Source organism: Tinamus guttatus, unplaced genomic scaffold (genome assembly GCF_059628265.1).
Source record: "Tinamus guttatus ecotype Peru unplaced genomic scaffold, ASM5962826v1 Tinamus_guttatus_pri_ptg000384l, whole genome shotgun sequence".
NCBI lineage: Eukaryota > Metazoa > Chordata > Aves > Tinamiformes > Tinamidae > Tinamus > Tinamus guttatus.
The window spans coordinates 3,045,603-3,069,465 of NW_028288918.1; the positions used below are offsets into that span (position 1 = coordinate 3,045,603).

A 23,863-nucleotide genomic window follows, 5' to 3' on the forward strand; every position below is an offset into this window, starting at 1 on the left:
ACAACTCATATTGATGTCAACGGGGCAAAGAATTAGATCCTAAGAACCTCAGCTAATGTCAGTATAATGTAAGGACAAACACTAGTTTTGTAGGACATACAGCAATGGACTATGGAAGACCATGGACTGCTGCAGGTTTGTGATGCACGTCATGGGGATGGAGTTAGGGAGGTTGGTAGAGCTCCATGGAGAATTGGATCTCCATGTCTTCAAAATTACTACTTGAGTCCTTGAGGCTGGAAATCATCTTGCTCAATTTAAGTAATGAAAAAAAATAGATTTTTAATCAAAATGATGCAATATATCTTTGGTTGGTCACAGTAATGAAAATTGTTATGATACCTACCTTATGGTACCAGTTGGCTTGAACTGAAATTAATTCAGGGTGGAATATCTCTCCATTTGTTATGTGGAAGCCTAAACTTAGTTTTTAAGGAACTACAGCTAAGTCAGATAAGCACCATCTAATGGGAGTTTAGATTAAAATTGTTGGGAGCTGGATGCCTTGTATCTGGAAATTTTATCTAACATCAGTCGTCGCTGTAGATATCGAACCATATTTGAAAACCTAGCTCTGAGTTCCTGTGCTTTTGTTTGTTTTTACTTCTTTCTTTAAAATTTCAGGTTTTACAGATGGGATTAAATTGCAGCGTTTAATAGATGATGAAGATTTATGAACAGATATGAAAAAGTTATGGGCCATAGTTTTAAAAGGGGGTCTATGTTTTATACTTCTGCTTTTGTGCTTGCAAACGTGTGTAAGTTCATTTAGGAGGCCACAAACAGTGTCAGTTTATAAGTAAGAAAGAAGGTGAGTTATTTGCTGATACCCTGCCACTCACTCCAAACATGGGCTTGGACTTGAAGCTGAAGTTGAAAAATTAAAAATAACTTTTTTGGAAAAAAATCTAATATCAGGATTTCACAGCTGTGCCAGAAAATAGCTGAGCACTGCTTCTAAAAAATATCACTGTTTGAGGCTATATTGTTAATTGTTCAATATTAAAAGTGTGCTTAGCACCTAACAAACAGCTAATGTAGATATACTCTCCTGTAGCTAACACAAAGGTCACAGACCTAAGCTGTGGCAGTAAGGAATTTAAGAAACATCATTTTCAGTAAGGACTGTGAGCAGGACATCCACAGTTTCCTGGTGGCTTTCATCCAGGAGCTACTTAGCCAGTCTTTTGTCTTTCACATTGCAGGTCCTTACTGCAAGCAACCAGCCCATGCAAGCCACTTTCTTTCCCAAGGAAAAACAGTGCTCTTATATGCCAGCACAGTGGCAAAAGTGCTGGTATCCTTAGTTTTAAAAGCTGGTCTTGGTTAAACTTAAAAAAAAAAAAATGCAGGTCAAATCAGCAAGAGATATATGTGACCTTTCTATTTATTTAAGGTAAATACCAGAGCATCAGTGACATTTGAGCCCAAGGTTACAGTGAAGGTGCATGAGGCAAAGGTGCCAGTGAGCTGGGCTGCCACCCACTCTGGGTGACTGCTGTGACACTGGTATATTCACAATAGGTGCGAGAAACACCCGGCTGGCTCAAAAGGCAAAACAATGTAAACACTGAATATGAGGAAAGAATGTGCAGCAAAACTCACACCCGGAGAATCTTGGTCCTCAGTGGATGATTTGTTTATCCCGCCGGACAAACCTGGCTCCACAGTGAAGCAAGCCAAAGAATGTCTCCTTTATTGTTTCCATGATGCTTAGTCATCTACAAGCCATTCCCCTTTTAGATTATTCTATTTTTAAGGCATAATTTCCATCTGTTCTTTGATCTTATACCACATAAGACATTTAGCTAATAACATCATCCATCAAATACCAACTTTCCTTCGGAGTTCAAACACAATCGACACGGGACTCTGTCCATCTGCTGGCCAGTGCTTGTGAACAGATCCAGCTTGTGAATGACCAGATATGTAACCTATTTTTTAATTAACTGGATAAGGTCTGCTCTTACTGGCAGAGTGCTCATTTAACACAGCAGGACTACTAGGGGGCAGTCTAAAGGGAAGTGAAATGTGCTGCCATTCTGGAAGAGAAAAAATACATTTGTGGATACAGAACTGTGCATAACCAAATACATTTGAGATGCACTTGTTACACTTTTTTTTTCCTTTTTTTTTCTTTTTTTTTCTTTTTTTTTTTCCAGTGGATGGACTCTGTCTTCAGCCTGTCAGTGATTTACATTCTGTGTAAAAGAGAGATTATCTGCATAAAAGGATTGAATGATAATCATTTTCCAACTTGGAATTATTCAGAGAAAACTAGATAAAGGCAAAAATATAATGTTTACTTGAAATCTTAAATAACCTGGATCCTGTGAGTATATGAGCCAGGCATTATTTGAAAGATCTGATTTTTAGATTTGCATACAGTAGTATCTGTATGGAAAATGCTTGCCCAACTGGGGAGCTGGGGAACATCAGGTGATTCAGGTGACCAACTGCAATAAAGCAGCACAGCTTGAATTTAGGATGTCGAGGATCAATCACACTTAAAAAAATGCTAAGAAAAACTTGTCTGAAAAAATAGATTAAGAAGTAAGTCCAGGGAAAAGTCAGTTTCTCTATGGATTTTTTCCAAGCCCCAATATATATCACATTTTAAAAATTATTACTTTCAGATTATTCACTTAGCTCTAATTAGCTTGCTTCCCAGTGGATTGCTTTATCTTGCACACAGTGCATTTATTTAGAAAGGAATTTTATTCAGGACATATATTCCACTGGCTTATATATGCCATAGCATATATATCTCCAGATCTGAAGCAATAACGACAACAAAAAAAGCCTACATTTCCTTCTATTTCCTGGCTTGCCAATAATAAGAAGTCCCCGCAGGAGGGGAGCTTGGCTGGTGGCGTTTTGTGATTTCTCAGATAACAAGAGCTTCACATTTCTGTGGAATTCCCATTTGCCAGCGAGCTGCTGCTGCCGCTGCCCTGATTGATATATGACTGCAATGGCACTTTTCCATTTGACATTCTCTCTCCCTCTCTCTCCCGCTCCCTCGCTCCCTCTTAAACAACAGCCCTAACTTTTGTGTGTTGCAAATATAAAAGGCAAGCCATGTGACAGAAGGACAGAAGAACAAAAGCATTTGAAAGTAACAGGACCTCTTTTTAGCTCTCTGAAGAGTTTCAGCGAAGGAAGGAGCAGTGCGTTTTCCAAAGGTAAGTGCATAAATCAGAGATTCCTCTGGATTTCGAGCATTACATGGACTTAAACTGAGCACGCAGTCTGTTTATCTGACAAACACATGTTCTCTGTGGATCATTTTTTAAAATTAAAATGTCTTAATGTAGAATCAAACCCAGTTCTGGTACCTGTGTCTCCCTCTTACGCTTGTATCTTTCATTATATATTCCTTCGGAAGGATGTGTGTGTGAAAACAAACAGGTAGTGCAGTGTAGTTTTAAATAACGTGGTTAAACACCTATTTTTGTGAATATGCTGAGCTTGTGTTTGCAACTTTGCGCTGATTCTATTTGTGTGACTTTGGAGTGAATGGAAGTGCTGGATTCTGTCCTGAATTCATAGAAAGAATGCGAGTGTCTCCAGGACTGTCTTTGTCCCACTACAATAGGGCTCTATGAACACAGGCAAGCCTGCTAGTTTAAAATTGAACTGTTTACTTTTATTGCTACTTATGTATGCTGTTTTCTTGCCAGTCATCTGCTGGAGTGCTTAGAATAATTCGAAACAATAGGCAATATTTATTTCTAGCTTTGTGTGTCATGCTTCACAAAAGCACTTTTAATTTGCACATTATTATTTATCCAAACTTCTGGGAAGCTTTACTATGGACTGGACAGCACTGTAGATTAGCATAGATTTAATGTATGTCTTTGATTGGTTAAAAACTTAAAGGAAAGCCACAGCGTTTGCCTTTCCTGTAATGCTGAGGAGTATATTTATAGGTAGCCTACCCCTTCAGTACTACATATACTGCAGCGTGGATATGAATTTGGGAGCTTACGCGGAGGGATGCTGCTCAAGACCGCCTGCTGAAGGAGACAGGGAGCCTTTCAGTGTCCTTAAATCCTTCTTTGCCAGGAGGACATTTCCCTGTGTATCAGTGCAAGAGGCACGAGCACAACTATTCTGCGTGTCACCGGGACAAAGAAGAGTTTCTCTGTTATGAACCAAGAGATAACGTATCAGAGTATAGTGTGAATGCAATTCACTGGAACGGACGCAGTCCTGGGGAAAAACAGACGAGGAGGAAAGCCCCATCTCCCCAGCAAGAGTCAGGTGAGCAGATTTGTCCTCTGTGAGTTTAAATCGGTGAGTTCAGTAGCAAGAATCAGAGTAACAAGATGAATTGTGTAAAGAGGAGTCTTAGCTGTGTTTGTGTTATGCTAATTAAATGATCTGGTTCCAGAGTGCCACAGAATGGGTGCTGAAGGGTAATTTTAATGTGGCAAATCTGAATTCGAAGGACTGATTCTTTCAAGGGCTGACTCTGATGACACTGGCAGACAGATTTCTTATCTGGTCCTTCAAGTTGATTTAAACTTCTCCCACAATCTGCCTATAGCACATCTGAATGCTTTGTACCTGAGAGAGATGGCATGACAAGTAACTTGTTATGGTTTCTGTGACTTTTTGAAGGTGAAGAAGTATTTTATAAGTTCTAGGTGTTAATAATAGTTTCTAAGTTTTCACAACTCTGTCCTAGTGGCTAAGAGGTGGGAAAATTGCATATGGAAATAAAACAATTAGAAGATTATTTTTAAATTAGCAATGAGTATAAATTCTTTTCAAAACAGTTCTGCCCTGTAAAGTTATTTCCTAATGGAAGCAGCCCAGATACCTCAGGTCAATAAATGGGGTGGGATCAATAAATGTCAATATAATAATCACAGTGCTGTTATTTGTCCTTCCTCAGAAGAAAGACTACTTTTTAGGACTTTTTTTTTTTTTTTGAATTGTTAATGATGCTCATGTTTGTCTAGGCTGTGAGACCTTACCCATATTTGTGTGCAGTTATGCACATGAATAATTCCCTTGACTAAAAGGGAACTATATTTGGTGAGTAATTGCTTACCAGTTTCAATCAGAGGTTGCCAGTGTGACTTATGCGTTGGCATACTCTCACTGGAATAATAAAATCTTATTTGCAATACAGATATTATACAAAAATGCTTTAAGATTTTTCCATTAAAAGAAAACAAGGATGGAATAGAAGATGTTGCTTCAAATTTAGAAAATGAAATGTAATTTAGTTAATAGATATAATTAGGGGTTGTAGCTGATTATTATAAATATAAGCTCAGATCACTGCTTGAAGGTGATTCTCTGCTTTGGGGCAGCAGCCATTTTTATGTAGATGTAGGTATGTAGGAGATTCCGGAGCAGCATATCAACCTGATGTAGAGACAGCCCTGTGTCCTGTTTGCCTAGAGAGCTCCAGCGAGCTCTCTAAGCATGGCCCTGTAACAGCCACCTGCCCCACCAGAACAGTCCCGATTTCTGAAGCCACCTGAATATTCTTGCCAGTTTTAGTTGCCAAGATTGCAGTAGCTTTTGCCCCGAAGGGAGGGAAGTTAGACACCACCACAGTACATCACAGCAGTGTCCGCAGTGAACCACCAGACATGGAGTACTCGTGTAGTCAGCTTCATTCCCTCTTTCCCCTGAGTCTCACCATATTTCTTCCCTAGTTTGTTTGCTCTCAGATGAGCTAGGAAGTGCTCTGGGTTGTTCTTGGACCTAGGAGCTGAATGCCTACAGTGTAGAGACAGGATAAAGCCACAAAGATGTCTGTTTTTGCAAAAAGCCTGGTGAGTTGTTTATTTAATTGAAATAAATAGGAAAAAACACTTTTTAAAACTCTACAGTTGTTTCAAATGTTACAAGTATATGGATTGTCGTATTACAAATATCACAAATTTCTCTACCTCTAATGCATTGGCAGTTATCAGGAAAGATCTGTCTCTATGAGTTTTAGAAAAGTTTTTCTACATAAAAACACACACAGTCCTATGTATTTGAGTAACTTGCTTCTGAGTGTGGCTAGAAGTGGTCACCTCAAAGCCAGATAGAGAAACACTGTGGTAGGAACCTATGGGGGACCTTGCTGTCATGAAAGATTTTTCCCTAACCCCATCAATTAAACTCTCAGAGTCTTTGGAGTTTATAACCTTTCCAGAACTCTTAAAAATAACCCCCCTTACTATTGTAGCCCTCACATATGTAGCCAGTCCTTTCACTGAGTCCACTCAGCTTTTGCCCTCATGATATCTTGTTCCTTTGGATCATTGTCGGTTGTGTAAACACGTGTTTCTTCTCATCAGTGCTAAATGTGCAGCCTCTCAGCTCCCCTGTCCTTCTCTAAGTTCTGGTGTCTGAGGATGAGGTGAGAAGATGTGTCCAGTTCACCTTTTCTCTGCTGTCTTTCATTACTGCCCACTTAACAGGATTTTCATTAAAATTCAGCTCCAAGTCAAGAGAAAAGTGTGGCCACTGTCAATTAGTTCATTTGCCAGAATGTCTTTGGCCAAGATCACTCCACTTTGCCCATGGATTTGTGCATGTGTATGAAGGGATGTTGTAGTCTGTGCTGACTATGATCAGCTGTTATTTCCTTTTTATATGTGTCAGTGTGGAACATATTAAAATTTCTCAGTAGTGGTATGTTTGGAATCCCTCTGATGCCCCACCTCTAACTTAGCAGAACAATAAAAGCAAGGTTGTAGTAAGCCTTTGAGCAGCTGGCAGTCTATATATTCCTTCTTTTTTCACATAATCTAATTCAGACTATTATCCGGGTAGCAGTGGCACTACCACTTTGAGACACCATCAGTGCTTGTCCTATTTACTGGAATTTCATTGTGTCGTGCAGAGATCCTTTCTACCACCGACGAGTGTAGTCTTTCTTCCGGTATCACAGTATTTGGCTGCTGATGCCATGGAGACACAGCTCTGAGGAATTCCACAGCATTGTTATTTTCCAACTACTCTTTGTTATTTTTTGATTTGCATCAATCATTGTTATGGTTTATGCTTGTCACATTTTCGTGCTTACTGTTACTGAGCTGCAAACTGTGTCAGTATGGCAGTGAGGAGGCAGCACAGGTTATGTTGCCCTTTAAGACATGTGAGTTTAGGATCTGAGTTAATGCCTCAGCTCTGGTTTGGCAAAGGTTAAGCATACCATGGCAGTGACAATCGCATTACTGTCATAGCAGCACAGCTCAAAGAGAGTGAGACCTAGGGGAGCACTGTTCCCCTTGTTAGAAGATAGAAAATTATTACCATGAGCCACATGTTCAGGTCATAATTATCAGAGGCAGAAGTGCATGCACACTGGTCTGAATTTCAACTGTGTAAAAAGTAAGAGAGAATTTCACCCCTAGGGTCAGAAAAGAGGCAACATCCCCTTAAGTCATGTGCTCTCACCAACCTCTGTAGCACTCTCCACTGATACTGGTGGGTGGGATGTCTTTGCCTAATACTTAAAGAGTAAGAGGCTCATTCCTAGTCCTACAACTAATGATAACTACAGCTACTTGCGTTCTCGAGGAAATGCATTAAAGCAACCTCCAACTGCAAGGCATGCAACCTAATATGAGACAAAGAATGAAAAATGCCCACCTATTTGTAAAGCACTGCAGTAGGTGGTACAGGACACATGCTCTAATGCCCTAGACTCCTCAGCAACTTGCAATCTGGCCAACAGTCGTTTTGTCCTATGTTGGGTCATAAGACTAAAGTAGAGGTAATTACTGAAGCAAGTCCTAAAGGTAATGCTTGCCTGGGAATATTTGCACTTTACCTAGTGGCTATCATGTTGATTTAATGCCAGAGAGAGAGAGTCAACGTCATTACTTAAAACACTGAGCTCTGCATATGATTCTTCACTGAGAGTTGATGTTATCCAGCGAATTTGGATAAAAAAAGCAAAACAGTATTTCTGTCAATTCCTGTCCCATATTCGAATTAGGACTGCTCTGATACTCAGTAAAACACAAAAATAAAGAGAGACTCCAAAGTTTGCATCGTCTCTCCATTCAGTGGCTTGAGGGTTCTTAACAAAGCTCTACCAGATCCTGGTTACACCTCAGCAAGATACTACACATGCCTCTAATGGATCTATTTAAAGTTTCCTGGCACTAGGAAAAGTAAAGAATAAAAATATAAGCACTTTTTTGTCCACCAATAGTTATTATTTTTGAGCATATTAAAACCTTTTCTCCATTTTTGTCTGTGCCCATCTGCTGGCAGAGTGCCAGCTTGCAGCGCCTATTACAGTTTATTATTTCAACATCATAGTAGAATCACATGATTAACTCTCCCCCCATTCTTTTTGCTGCCTGAAGGGCAGGAAATATTCTTGAAAACTTCAAAAGGAGAATGAAGCTCAGCCAGCTCAATGGCTGTTCAGTTTAATGTGTTCCACTTTGCACAGTGGGTCTCAGTCTTGTAAGACTCATGATCTTACATAAGCAACCATGTTAAAGTCAAGGCTCGTCCCATGCCTGCACCCAAGTTTGCAGTCAGCAGTGGAGACTTGTATCACATTTGCTGCAATTGCTGCTTATGTTTTGTTTTGCATATCAATATCTTCCTGTTTTTTTTTTTTTCAGTCTTCTTGCAGGCTCAAATATTTACCTCCTGAAACATTAAAACATTAGAAAAACCTCAGAGTAGTAAATGATGCATATGAGTTTCTCTGAATGACCAAAAGCGTGTTTGACATTTCTTTTTGTTCAGAGGCTGTGCCCATTTTCTCATCTTGGTTTTTAAGGGGCAATACTCTGCAGTTGTCAGCTGGCAAGCTGTAAGACCTTGGTAGGGCTAGAAGATGGGCTTCTTTTCTGTGGACACTCAGAGGCCTAAGCCCTTTCGTTTAAGTCCCTTTTCCTTTCGTCTGCCTATTCTCTTCCCCCGTCCCCCATTGCCCAGAAGTTATCACCAAATCTGGCCTGGAGTGAGCTGCCTGCCCCTTTTTTCCTGCCCTTTGCAGCCTCGCACTGCTTTCATGCTCTGGGTGTGAAAATCAATGTGGTGGGTCAGTGTGGAAGAAGCTCATGCCCTGGTTTCCCTTTGGGCCTGCTTACTCATGTGAGTGTGGTCACCCCATCCCATGACAGCAACTATGGCCACTGCTGGGGTTGCTCAGGGCAATTCCTCTGACCAAAGACAGATGGGCAGGCAGAGCGCTGTCCTCGGGATGGTGACAGGTCACCTTCAGACTGGTTGGTGAGCAATGGCAAGGGCTGCAATGACATGAGGCGGCAGAGAGCAATAGTGTGGGTTTCAGGGCAGGGAAGAGGAGCACCGGCAGACCCAATCCAATGTTACATGGTGGGTCAATTGCCCAGGGGGACCACAGCAGGATGCAAATTACTTTCACACCCTCAGCACAGCACAGTGAGAACAAAAACAGCCTCTCACCGCCCGGTCCCCCAGCACTCACCGGGCACATGCTGGCCCACGATCCTGTGGCTGGATACAGACGCATCCCGTGTAATAGCTGATAAAACTCTTCCTTATGTCAAAGGGGACTAGCTTCAGCACAGCTGTGTGTCAACAGGGCAAACGCTCATTTAGCACAACAAGACCTCAGGGAAGCATTTCGCTGCTTTAGATCTGCAAGGATCACACTCAAATATTTAGTTTGGTATTCGCCCTGTCTTGGGAGGGGAAGTAGTCCATTTGAAATGTGCATGGAGACATTTTATAAACAAACTTGAGTTCGTCAGTTTCACCTGTTACTTTCTGGTTGCCACCTTCATGTTTAGCAGCTTCGTCATGTATTTCAAAAGGGGACTGCCATGTGGGGCATGGATTTTGAATGCAAATATAAGAGGCCACACCATTGCTGGAACAGAAATGGTTGTGGTAAAATAACTAAATGGGAAGATGATCACATTCATTTACAGAACTAAAATATCCACTGGAGCTGATAAAGTTTCTCAGTCCATTTATGTGAAAGCAGGATCAGGCAGAGTGTTTTAGGTTGTCTCTTCCAAGAAATGTTCCTACAAACTTACACTCCTCTGCTGTCATCTCCTCTGCTAAATTGCTCAGATGGCCACTCACGTGAGTTTGTCCCACAGCACCTAGTGCTTCCCAAGACGCTCCCGAGCATGGTGTGGGAGTATGCATGTGCTGGAAGACATATTGGGCTGTGCAGAGCAGCTACTTGCCTGGGAGCTGGCTACTCCATGCCACCCGGCTGCAGGGCCAGACAGCCCCTCCATAGGAGTTTAACTTCCCACTGGACACGTAGTCTTAGAGCAAAACAAGGGCTGTGCACTCGAAGAATAATATCCGTCTTCAGGATGTAGCTGCTGGAAGGACAGTGCTAGTGAAAGGACAGTCCTGCTGCCACTGGCTTCTCGCAGCAGTGGCCAAGCTGTGGCTTTGCACACAGGACCCTGCAACCCACTGTAGAGCTGAGGCCTTGATAACTCATTTCAGGGCTGAAATGGTGCTTCCCTGAGGTCCCTGAAAGCTCTGGTTTGTTATCCAGGGACCAGAGTGATAAGGTTGCTGTGGGCCAGGAGGCAGCAGCTGACAGTATGGCATGCCCATGGCTGTGGGGCTTGGGACTGCCAGTGTCTCCCTGGCCTCCCAGCCCACTTTTGTAGCCCTTTGCATTGAAGTAGAGTTTAATCCTGCCAGAATGAACTGTGACATAACCTGATAGTGTATTTTGACCAACACATTTTGCATTCTGGTCCAGATTTTAGGAGAGTAAAAATCATCCAAATTATAAACTTTCTGACATAAAATTTTAGGGATATGATAAAGTTATTCAGAAGTTGGTCAATTTTATTTTCATAAAGATCAATTACATACATGTATATAAGGTTAGCGACACTTTCTTTACAGCTGGAGTTCAGAGAAACTCTGAGTGGTGTTGTAACTTTTCTGTTTACACAGCAAATTCAGAATGAAGGAAGCACATGGTAGGATCTAATTGTGTTTACTAAATATGAACAACATGCAAGGCCAGGCTTAGTTATATATACACGCTGCTGCTCCAACTGGATTTTGGCAGCTTCTGAAACATAAAAGACATTGAGTGAATTGAATTGCACCATCATCATCAAGCAGGACTCTCAAACATGGAAAATACACAGGAAATGAAGGCCAAGTTGAATATACGTGCATGCCTAATTTTTAGGGCTTGTGGACAGGAAACAGCAAAACAAAAGTACACCATGAATGAGCTTTTCCATTGTTCCCTTTCTATCTTCCAGCATAAAAGCTGTGCAGATCCAATAGACTTTAGGAGAATTCCTCGGGTCTTTATTTTTTCCAAGATACATAGCAAAAGGGAATTTCTGTTTACGTTCTCACAGAGTCATTGGCTAAATAATTCCAGATGATGGAATTTCTCTTCTGTCCTGAAAGCAAAGCAAGACATTAACTTCCAACGCTATCTAAACTAATAATATTGAGTATGATAAGAAAGCTTTATTTCAGCATTTACAAAACAGTTAATTATTATACAAAATTGGAAAAATAACCTTAAGTCTGACCTTACATTAAAGTGCAATACAGCTGCTGATTACATGTTCATAGGGTCTTTCTCTAAGATCTCTTCTGTTCTTCTCTACAAGTCAGGTAGATAGAACAGCTTTATGCATGTTGTGTTCATATAAATTCATGAAATTTAATTGTAGGGAAAGTGCATCACAAATATGTTAATATCATAATGTAATAGCCATATCAGTGAATTCTGTAACAATGGCAAGTAGTGATTTTCATCTAACATTAGGCCAAATATCCTTTAGTCAATTTTAAGCCTGAGAATACGAAGTGTATTTTCCAAATCAGCTGGAACACAAAATGTCATCCTAAATACAGCTACAGTGGTTATCAATTACAGATTTGCTTGTTTCTTCTTTTGGTCAGTAGGAGATCCTGGAAGGTGCAAATATATACTGGAAGGTACAGATGTATACAAATAAACAGATATAGTTGGACTCGATGATCTTGAAGGTCTTTACCAACCATAAGGATTCTATTACTCCTGATACCCTGTATCATTTAGGATTTTATAATTTCAGATAGTATTTCAGAAGGAAAACAAGCTTAAAAATATTAATTTTAAATGAAATGCTATTGTAATATATCAACTGGAAATGGAAAATGTCATGTCAATATACTTAATCATGATGATGAACCTGAGTGAAAATATTTAGACATCTGATCCTGATTAAGAAGGACAAATCCTTCCTGCTCCAAATCCAAACTGATTTTAAAGTATTTAAGCAACCCTGTAAGACTCTTTTGTTTAAAACAGCTAAATTATATATGGTATATGTATACCTTTACTTGAAAAATGCACATGCACACACATAGCTATGTCAGAAGACAACGAGAACCTACAAAGACCAGTGTTTTCTGCTTTCCTCTTTCCAGTACCTACACATTCATTTTGTCAATACGTCTATCAACAATTCAATACAACTTTTTCATGAAAGGTGAGCCACATTTACCTTTGTGTGCTCTCTTTTTGCTAGCAAATATGTTCTCATATTCTTGTTTTCTTCTTTAGTTTTGTTATCAAGGCCTACTACATTTATTTTACTGCTTTTCTTGTTGTGTAAGTATCAGGACTGTTAGAAAAGATCATGAGGCTGTACTTTTTTTTTTTTTTGTACAGATTTTATGCTATGCTAATCCAAAATAAGGTTACGGCTGCTTTCTTTTTTTTTTCTTTTTCTGCTTCCTTCCAGACTTTTCAAAGTGTTTTCATGTGTGTTATCTAATTATTTGCTGAAAAAAACCAGGAAGATATGCCTTTGAAAATTGAGCAGGACTCCACATTTCTCTCACTCTATTTAGGTTAAATCAATCTGGTCAAAACCATGCAAAGAATTAGAAACAAAAATTAAACTGGGAGAAATAGAATAGGAGATGGGGATGCTTAGCTATAAAGTCAAATGAGATGAGAACATGACATATCGAGTGCATTTATTTGGATGGAGAAGGAATTACTGGGTGTGTAATATTGGTTAACTATGCTGGAGAGAGTCCTTGCCAAGCAGAGTGTTCTGGTCAGCCTCTTTGTACAGAAGAATGAGAATGTAGGCAAAAGGTTAAAATATGGAAGGAAAAAAAAGTGCATTGCTCCTTCTGTTAACTAATGCTTGGGCATCATCTTCAAGAAATGCAACTTTGCATTTCTGTCCTATGAAGGATTCAGGCCAAGGTCTCTTGCATTTGAGATTTTTGTCTTATCTGGTTTAGAGTAATATTTATTAAGATCCATGAGACTAAACAAAAGGATTTGTGATCCTAAATATTTAAAAAATATCCAGGTCACAGCCCAGACTCAAGTTAAAAAAAATATTGTCCCCTAAATACACATTCACACTGTTTTTCTATTGAGGCATGTGGACAATAGTTTTAAACCCAAAAAAGGCTTCTCCAAATGTCTGATACACAGAGCATCGCTAATTACATTTCTTCCCAGCATGAAACCTTGTATGTCACTTCAGCCTGACAACTCCTGACTCCCAGCTTGGATGAACTCTGGAACTGTTTATCACTGCTATGCACTCATCTTACAAAAGTGTTTGAGAAAGCTACAAAGCAATCCACAAATCATTAAGCTCTCTGGTGGGGAGGCCTCGTAATTTCAGGCTGTTTTGGAGATGAGTATCAGTCGTGCTAAAATATTGCCAGCAAATCAGGAAACATTTTTGAAAGAGGCTTGTATAAGGCAAAGACACACATCATCTCTTTAAATAGGCAAGACGCTCTGGGAGACTATTTCTGCATGGCTTGTAAACTTAGTTTATCATCTGTTTCTTCTGAGAGACCTCCTGCTTTTAGCTTTACTTACGACTGTTCTTTGTTTTGTGAGGTTATATTTAGATGGGTAGCTCACAGGTCTTTCAGGCTAAAGCTGTTTGTAGTAAAAGCAAAATTAGATGATCCATTTCAGACTGTTAGCTTGTAAGAACAGCTAACAGGTGTAGGATGAAGAAGCTCAGGGAAGTGTCCTCCTTTCCATGTCAGCACAGAGCTCCACAGAGCCTCTCCACGGTGGCCTTGGGTCTGTTTGCTGGGGGACGTCTGCAGGCTTCCAGAAAGTGCACCAGAAATCCAAAATGACTAACTGGCAGTTCTGGCACTCCATCTGCACGTTTTCCCAACTGAGAGGTGCAGTGTACTTAGATACTATGGAATATAATGTATTTTTCAGATCCTGCTCTTTAATTAATGGGAAAGAAACGGAAACTCAGGAAGTGCGATGTGAAGAGTAAGCGAGTTTTAGGGTATAGATTTGTTATTCAGGAAAGCAAGGGAGTAAGAGCCCTATGCGGCACAGTACCAGTAGGTGTTGAGTGATTTTTCTGAGAGTCTAAGGTGTTTGTGCGACTTGGCTTGGCCTCTTGTCCCAACGCCCTGAGCCCACACCTCATCCCTCCAGCACCGTGGTGGGGCAAGACGGACATGCCGTCCCTAGAAAACCAGGATCAACTACCTCTATCATCCCCATCTGTTACCTAGGTCAGAAATCCCCACCCTTAATAGAGGAAGTGGTCGACCTATGTCCCAATGAATGTGCCTGCCAACATTTTGGAGAGAATATACAGTTCTTACAGTTTGCAGAATCTTTGATCTGTTACAAATCACCAGTTTAATGGGAATCCATTAGGCACATCATCAAATTAAAATACTGGTATTACAATGCCTATAGTATGAAGTGTTAAAATGTTCTCCTTAGTAAAATGATAGAACAGTGGTTAAACCAACAAGGCCTTGACCTCTCCTTCCTAATTCCATATACTGTACCTGCTGTGCGAATGATGTTCACTCAGAAAGTGTATTTTGGCTAGCAAAAATCCTATGAGCCTTATTATTATTTATGTCTATTTTTCTCTAGTGTTCTTTTTGGTCAGGATTGTAATTTACGTTATTTTTATTCCAGCTATGCAGGAGATTCTTTGATGGATTACAATCTCAACAAACTCTAACTCAAGAAGAATGACGGTTAAGAGAACTAACCCTGACTTTTCACTATCCTGGAAAGGAATGGGATCTCAATATCTAGAGTTTTTTTAATACTCTATCTCCCTCTGCTGTTATCACTGAGAAGTTGTTCAACGATGGGAAATCATGTACTCGCAGCTTCAATTTCCATGCTCTCTCTCCTGGCGATAATGGGAGATGCGGACAGTAAAACAGACAGTGCCTTCATGATCGACTCAGACCCCAGTCGCTGTATGAGGCATCACTACGTCGACTCTATCAGTCACCCGCTGTACAAGTGTAGCTCAAAGGTAAGGACTCCTCTCATCTTCTGTAAAGAGGATGTTGCCATTAGTAGAGCCTGGAAAAAAAGCCATGTTATTTAATCACCTCTAAATCCTTGCTACCAAAATACAAATCCATAGTTACACAGACATCTGGATGCATAGGTCAGAAACGTGGGGAGAGAAAAAGTCTCATGAGTCTTTTCACCTTTTCAAAAGGAGACAGAGATCAGTGATGTAAAACTAACATGCAATAAACTATAAGATTAAAAGAAAGAAGTTTGACTCTTGGCTGCTGTGCACCAAGGAGATGGGCTTCCTCAGATCATCCCAGTCAGCTGATTCCTTCATGTGAGTCTTTAAGCTGGAGTACATAAATTTAAAGCTTTTCATTGGCTATGTGCTGGGCTAAAGAAGGAAGCTGTAAAATGCTTAGGATAATGTGAGAAATGTTGCCTTTTTTTTTTCCAGTTTAGTATCAAGATCTTTGTTTTCATGCAGAATGTCATTTGGGATGTTTACTTTGGGGCTTAGAGCAGAAGGAAACACAAAATTGCCTTTCATTTGAGATTTCAAGCTTGAAAAAAAATTTGTCAAAAAGGCTTAGTAGCCTGCATATGTAGCCTACAGTCACTGATTTCGTTGTGTGGAGAAAAAGAATGCAGACAAACAATGGGGAAAATCTCTACTGGTCCCTTTTTTTCTTGTCCTAATTTGTTCTGACTGAGTTAACCCAGTGAGTATTCAAATGCATAGTCTCAGCTTTGACCATCCTTCTGCCTTGTGGAAGGTGAATTGCCTTATTCACACAGTTCCCTAGATTAACAAAAGCAGACACGAGTGAATGGCTAACGCTTCTTCCAGCTCTGCATTATTTCGAGAGCTGCAGGCCGTGGGTGTGTGATGAGGTTTAGGACGGGGAGGCTGACTGCAGTTTGTCCAGTAGCAAAAACAGCATCAATGAGTCAGGGAGCATTTGAGAGCAGAGGGTGCCTATGCAGCTAACACAGGTATGATGATGACAGCAAAGACCCTTCTTCCTCTGCACAAATGCCTTTGTGGACAGAGTGAATTCTTTGATCAGCGCAGGGATGAGGTACTACGACTGGCATTAGTAGCATATGAAATTTAAAATAAAGTATAGAGAGAAACCTCAGCAGAAAATAATAACCCGCCAGTGCTCTGGGCTCCCTTGTGCTGCCAGGATGGCTGCTGGAATATGGTTCCTGCAGTGGCTGTGCATGACGGACACAGGGAAAAGTTAGATTCTGGTCTTGCTTACATGGGTTTCACACCAGTACTGCCCTCCTGGCTTTGCAGAATCACTCCCAGTTCTCAAGGGTGTGTGATGGGAGGCTTTTTCCCTACTACTTTTGAATTCAAACAATAAAAGCACACATAACCTGCAATTCGGGAGAGACCTTGTTCTTGCTTTTGGCCTGAACTAGGCCTTTTTGCCATCTGGGAAACATCCATCATTAAAATACACGATTGCAGAAATGCATCTGTTTTTGTGCAATATTGATTTGACTACAAGTAGTGAAAAGTGGGGGTGGTGGAGGTGATTTTTCTGTATTTGTAGGTGGATGGTAGCAGCCCTTCTCTCCCCATGCTGTTCAGATCACCTATTGCAAGGGAAACACCATTGCTACTGTGAAGGTTCGGCTGGGAAGGGCAGTGCCCTTTGGTCTCTGCTCCCTGCCCTCCTCAAGGGCAGGAGGAGCCCTGTTTGTGGGCCTGAGAATGGCAAGTGGCCCCGTTTGGGCCCTGCAGAGCCTTGCAGCCCTAGCTTTGGGGAGGCTGCCCCTCTGCCCTCAGCACCCAGAGGAGCAAAGGAGTACCAAATGGCAGCTTTATCAGGGCTGTGAGAAATGCACTGCTCTGGGCATGCTGCCTCAGGCAGAAGCCTTTCAGCACAGCAGTTCCCAGCTCCTAAGGCAATTCAAGCCTGGGAGTGTGGAGGTGCTCCTAGGCCCAGGCCTCTCCTCTCCTGCAGGCCATCACCCTCCCACCTGCCAGGAAGGAGGGATGGAAATTCACCAACGACTTAATTTCTTAGCATCCCCAACGATGGAGAAAAGCAGTCAGGCCTTTAGGAGTGGAACCGATGGAAATAAACACGAGGAGAGTTTTCTAATGGAAACCAGATTATTTCAAAACAGAGCGCTGAGAAAATGAAACTGCTGACATGAAAATTAACTGCACAAGTGTCCATAACATTTTAAAAATCACGCATTTAGTGGAAATGATGTTCAAAAAAAAAATCACATCTTTTGGCTTCTCAAATTCTACAATAGCTTCAAGATTTTCTTTTAATAGTAGATACTTTCTCATAAGTAATAAATGGACTTTCTCATGAAGTGAAAAATAAAAACAGTTTCTGTACAGCATCAAATAGTTTTGACATATCCTAGAAAAATTCTGTTTGTTAAACCAAGCCTTTTTTTTAAAAAAAGATCTCCGGGATCTGAATCATCTGCTGGATTTAGCATATAAATGCAGATCAGTATTACACTTGCTAACGAAAATTATCCACAGTGTCCGTTCCTAAATATACTATGATAAAACATAAACAAATCAAAAAAGAGAAGGGTTTGTTGGATTAGCTGTGGAAGCTGTGCTACCTCTTGTTTCCACTGAGTTTCCCTTGTGGAGCTAGGACTGATAATTTATGTGAAGCAGAGGCTTTGCCCTTTTTTGGTATGATGCATTTGTTCTACAAAGCCATCCTTTTTCACTCTGTATTTTCCCCTCTTAGTGCAGCATAGAATTACAGAAATTAAAAGTGGCTTCAAAAATTTTAAGCCATATTATATTTGCCATCCATCTTGGTTAAAAAAGGATTATACCCACCGTACTTCTCTGTGGAGACTGCCAATTGTACCCCCTTGGGAACAAGGTTTCTTACAATCAAATCCTTCTTGCTTGTGACCTCAAGCAGATGTTGAAATCAGCTTCCAAACATGAAAAGGCGTTGGAAATGTACTCCATTATAGTAACTGAGTGTGTAAAAGAGACATGAAGGAGGGAAGAAAGTGGATAATTTGTTCCTGAAAAAAGTATTCTCCGTTGACTTAAAGGAAGTATTTGTGTCGGCTCGTAAGGTAGTGTCTTCCCTGACCACTGCTGGATCCTGCCTGACCTCTGCCACAGAGGCCTGCTGGTGTTCAATGTGCTGGGTCGCCTTGCCTCTGCGTTCAGAGCCTCCCAGATTACAGTGTTGGTTGTCACAAGTATTTCCTCCAGATGTGCCAGAAGAATTCTACAATGGACAGCCTAGGAGTAAAGAATACAGGGAGACACTTACTATATGGAGAGAGTTAGTGAATATTTTGAAGATACTAATAAGGAATGGGGCTATCTCATGAGATTTTCCATAATTCCTGCTTGCAGCCAGGCCATGAAAACTCTGTGGAAATCTCTTCTCCTTTATTTCAGCACATCAGCCAGTTGCTAATGAGTGCAAGAAAGAGAGCGATAAACAATAATAATAACAAACCAGCTCATCACTTCTAAATTTCCAGACTGTGGCTTGAGTGATTAGAGTCAAAAGTTTTCTAAGTCTAAGATGTTATAAGAAATACTGTCTTTCCTGGCCATTCAGATACCTATTCAGAGACTTCTGTGTTCCAATAAGAACATGTATTTTCTTAGCTGGCCAAACACCGCTGCAGTGGGGAGCAGGAATTCCCCACTGTTCCCACACGGCATTGTACTGTACTTCCGGGAATAGCATCACAAGGTGACATGCACAGGCTTATATGCCTGGGGGAGGAGGGGAGCAAAGAGGCATAGATATCAGGTTATAAAATGCCCACACATTTTTACTATATATACACTTACTGTATTACTGTGCTATGCCATCATATCATTACTAATTATTTAGGCGATAATCTCTATTCCGCTATAGTATACGATGCAATAAACAGCTGGTGCGATTGATTAAATGGCAAAGCAAAGCTTTCAAAGTACATGCTATTTCCAGCTCATTTGCACACCTGCCAGAATCTGCTGGCGGTGTTCTGGATTTATGAGTTAAGCTATGCTGAGGACTTCAGGTTAGTCCAGAAGTTTAGAAAGCCATCAAAATAGGAAGTGCAAATATTTTTAATCCTCAGGATTGACATGCTACCCATGGTGCAATGCCACATGTAAAAATTTACACTCTAATTGAAAAATAGGGCATAAAACCAACGCTCCCGGTAATTTTACATGAGATTAATACTCGCTATCCTCTTATGAAAAACTAAGTAGCCAGCACAATTTGAGATAATTAGGGTCCTCACAGAATGAAATCCATTTTTAAAGACAAGGCTTACCATGCAATTATAATCTCAGTGGCATATTGAAAAAATATTGACTATTTTTGCAGAAGAAAGCTTGCTGTTAGTAAGAAATCCATTGTGATGCATAGATATAGAAACATCAGATAATTTTGCCTTCTAATTATACTTCTGCAACTCTTCTGCAGCGCTCAGTCATGCTCCTTGTTTTCTGAAGGGTGAACGGAGAGGTTGATAGTATCTGCAAACACAGGAGTAGATGTGTGGCATCAAAGGGTCTTACGATTAGAGTACTAGAATGTTCCAGAATCATCAACCACTACATATTACCTTCATCAGCAATGTGTGATGTCTTGTTGGGCTGAAATCACAGAATCAGCAAACTATTGTTTGGAAGGGACTTCTGGAGGTTTTCTGCACTCCCCAAATGGCAACTTGTGGTTGCTGCTCTTGTTCTAGCATCTGTCACTGCTAAGTGGAGTTTGGCTCCCCTGCTTCTGTGAGCCCCTTTGAGGTGTTGTAGGCTGCTACTTGATTTTTCTTTATCCTCCTCTCCAGCCAAGCACTTGGGAATAGTCTTTGAAACACAGTAGTAAGAGTTTGGTGAACACATCAAAGCAGGGGTCTAATGAAAGCCAACAAGATGTGGTGAACGGAACTAATTGTTTTAAATGTACTAAACTCCCTTTCATTTTCTATACACACAGAAAGAAAATCTTTCATTTTCTATACATGCAGAGTTAGATACTGATGTAAGTCTTCATCAGCTTCCTGTTTACCACTATGAGAAAAGGGTTTTGTTTATGCAGGGAATGTAAGTGCCTCTTTCTCTCTTAGGAATTGGGTGTTAGTAACTGAAATAATCACAACTTCCAGTGTTCTTGTATATATTAAGTTACTGTATGCATATATATCTACTATGCTGATATTAAGTAGATTGACATAGCTGTTGCTTGAAAAGCTGGGGTGTGACTGAACAGCAGACTGAAATTTCCTTCTCACCATTTTACTACTAACCTAACACAGTAGCAAGTTTGCTTATGAATAGGCAGCATCACAGAAAAGTGACAATAAATTTATGCTATGAGTCATGAAGGATGACAAATTTACTGAAGATCCACAAGAGTTCATCTCTTTAACTGAGGAAGAAGATGGTACCAAACCGTGATGATTAACTCATGAAGACATCTTCCTTGTGCTTAATGTTAAATGCAAGTGTATTTGCTAATATTCTAACACAATTCAAAGCAATCCATTTAGCATACATGACTTGAATGAGTCATTTTTAAACACTGCACAAAGTACTGTTCTTTATGGGCAATCAGTACCTTTGCCAAGGACATAGGCAATGCTGATATTTTCTACTTGATACCAAGACTATTCTCTCTTTCTCTCTCATGATTCTGCCTAATGAAGAGTGCTTCTGAAAATTAAACATTTGGCCTAATAAGCTGCAAGACGTGGTGATTTTTAGCCAGTTAAGTGTGTGTAGTGAATGGATCTCAGAAGTGTTTAACATTGCAAAATATTTGCTGTCATTGACCCTAAGACATGTGTGCAAGACATTTAAAATGTAATTTTACTCCTTGGCTACAGGATCAGAGCTACCACATTTTTATTCTCTGCTTTCTCACTTCAGTGATATTTTTACTTCGTTTGTATGATACAATAAGTTGAATTTAGAATTTGTGTTGGTTAAACAAAATTGGCTGATCTAGATTAGCCAATATTTCATTCTCCATTAAGATGTACAGCAGTTTGTCTAAGACTCCTAAACACTCATCTCTAGAAGTCTTAAGAGGTGTTTCTAAACACCTCCTCTGATGAGTTTCCTTTGCATGTTTTACATAGAGATGAGGAAACATTAGCCATCGCCACTGCTCAATATGAGATTGTTAGGAAGGGAAGCAAATTATACCCCATGAAATTTCCTTAGTTCTTCCTGTTGTGTAAGTTATTTTATTCCAGTCACAGCTCATTGGGTGAACTCAGGAGGAGAAGAAAGACACAGCATGTGTTATATTTGTAAAATCTCACTGGTGAACTTCCATATTTGCCAAGAAGTTCTTACTGATTTATATTTTCACTGCTTTATGCTACGCATGGCACGTTTTATACAGACTTAATTATACATAATTACAAATAAGTATTCAAGGTGATATTTGCAAAAGAAGGAGCTGGAAACTTACTTCTTTAGAAGCAATAAGCTGAGCATTTTCTTTGTATTTCTACTTAGTATGTTCACATATTTAAGCATTTCAGGAATTCACTGGCCCCGAGGAGCAGTTCAGCTAGTTATTACTATATATACATATATTGGAGAACATCCAACAGAAGTATCAGTCTGGCTGATGATTTAAGGACTTGACTGCCCTGTATCTGGCTGGGGTCAGCAAGTCACAGTCGCAGTCACCGTGTCTAGAAAACAGAGCTGCCATTGCCTTGAGCCTCAGTGTCAGCTTTCAGAAAAGCAGGTCCCACACTCCTTATCAAGATGTCTGCAATTCCAGGAGGAGTCCCCTTCTTGCCTCCTGTCAGTCCATATTGCCTCTGAATTCTCCCAGACCTGTGTCTGAGGCCAGTCTACCATGTGGAGCTGGGTACTGCCACTGTGGCAGGGAGATGCCTGAAGTGAAGTAAGACCAGGCAGGCTGGAAGGAGCTACATATGGAGTTAGGCGCGCTCTCACAGCCAGGGCGGTGCATTACCTAACGTGTCTCTGCTCATTTGTAGATGGTGCTGCTGGCCCGCTGTGAAGGACGCTGCAGCCAGACATCGCGCTCGGAGCCGATGGTTTCTTTCAGCACGGTCCTGAAGCAGCCTTTCCGTTCCACGTGCCACTGCTGCCGACCCCAGACCTCCAAGCTGAAAGCAATGCGGTTGCGTTGCTCAGGTGGCATGAGGCTCACTGCTACTTATCGCTACATCCTTTCTTGCCACTGTGAAGAGTGCAACTCCTAGGGACACACGTGCCATGGCAGTGGAAGGACAGGGATGCTGCTGTCAGAGAAGAGTCCCAAGAAGTACCCTAGGTGAGGGCAACGATTCCAGCATATGATAACAGGAAGGGCAGGACTAATCAAGCTGGATTGCATTTAAGTGCTGGAGCGTAAAATGTCCTGGGGCTCTGGATGGTGCCGGTACGGAAGTGCTGTCTGTGACAAAGGCAAAAGCAGGAGGACTTGGTTTTAAGAAATCTTTCTTTTTTTCTGAAAGGATATTTTTGTGAGTTTCTTTTTTTTTTCAGGCTCAGCTCTGACTACAGAGAGGTGGTTTTACTTTAAGGCCCAGGCCAGCCAGGAAAAAGAGAAGAAGATCAGCTGGATGACAGCACTGCACTCTGGAAGTTGGCATTTGGACAAAGGATGGACACTGGTTCCCACATATGACCTCTTAACCTACCAATTTATTCTCACTTTCTTAGTAATATTGGGCTTCAAAATGAACTGTGTTGTCAGTAAGGGTTATGTGTTACTATCAGCCAAGCACTCAAAAACTTTAATGGTGGTTTAGCAGAATTTACAAATAAATCGTTGGAAAGTGAACTGGATATGTAATGTAACACTGGGATTACCTCGCCCTATCCAGCTGAAATGCCTCTTTGCGGTGGACTCTATCACAGTTCATTAGCTCAGTGACTTTTGAAAAGTGAAAGGTCACAAGACTCATTATTCCTCTTTAAAAGCCTGGAAATGTGACACATTACATCTGTCACAAAAGCTATTATTTAAACACTAGAAACTAATCAAGATTAAAATGACATACACTAAATGGAGTATTTTCTTAACTTGGGTAGAAGATGTACAAAACGAAAGCCACCAAAATAATAATTAAACCTAGCACTTATTTTTATCTCAGCCTATCTCATTTATCTCAGCCTATCTCATTTATAGCTCTCAGCCTATTAAGTATCATTTTTACCTTTTAAAGATAAAGAATCTGAGACCCAGGAAAATCAACAGATATATTTGCTTTCCCATAGAAAGATTAAGGAAGGGTTTGGATCACAGTAGTATCTACTGGATTGCAAAGGTGACGTTTGGATTTAACCTAATGACTTGCTGCTACCTGGGGTCCCAGTCTACTTATCATCTAACTTGGGATGGCCATAACTCTTGTCTGGACCAAATGGCCAGGTTATTTTTATGTAAACGCTAGGGTATAGGAGGTTGTGACAGGGTTAGAGTGTGCCCAGACACCACCTTGGTAGGAAGCTGGCCCAGAACCAGGCTGTCAGAAAGGAACAAGGGCCTGGGCCCTGCAGGGTGGCGCAGCCTGTGAGAACAAGGCAGACCATGAGCTTTCCCCTACAGAAAGAAATACCCCGATGAGCTGAAT

At 40.8% G+C, this 23,863-nt stretch overlaps 1 protein-coding gene across 1 annotated transcript; it reads left to right on the top strand.

Moving 5' to 3' along the window:
- Nucleotides 1-8,914: 8,914 nt before the first annotated feature.
- On the top strand, nt 8,915-23,211 carry NDP (norrin cystine knot growth factor NDP). The gene is made up of 3 exons (XM_088530634.1): nt 8,915-8,947; nt 14,918-15,269; nt 22,259-23,211. The coding sequence occupies exons 2-3, from the start codon at nt 15,096-15,098 to the stop codon at nt 22,484-22,486; spliced, it is 402 nt and encodes a 133-aa protein (XP_088386760.1). The 5' UTR covers nt 8,915-8,947; nt 14,918-15,095; the 3' UTR covers nt 22,487-23,211.
- Nucleotides 23,212-23,863: the final 652 nt, after the last annotated feature.

What these genes read in the sequence shown, in the direction of transcription:
- NDP (XM_088530634.1), top strand. Translation starts at nt 15,096, where the DNA reads ATGGGAAATCATGTACTCGCAGCTTCAATTTCCATGCTCTCTCTCCTG. An exon ending in TGTACAAGTGTAGCTCAAAG is followed by an intron (nt 15,270 to 22,258) that starts GTAAGGACTCCT and finishes GCTCATTTGTAG; the next exon opens with ATGGTGCTGCTGGCCCGCTG.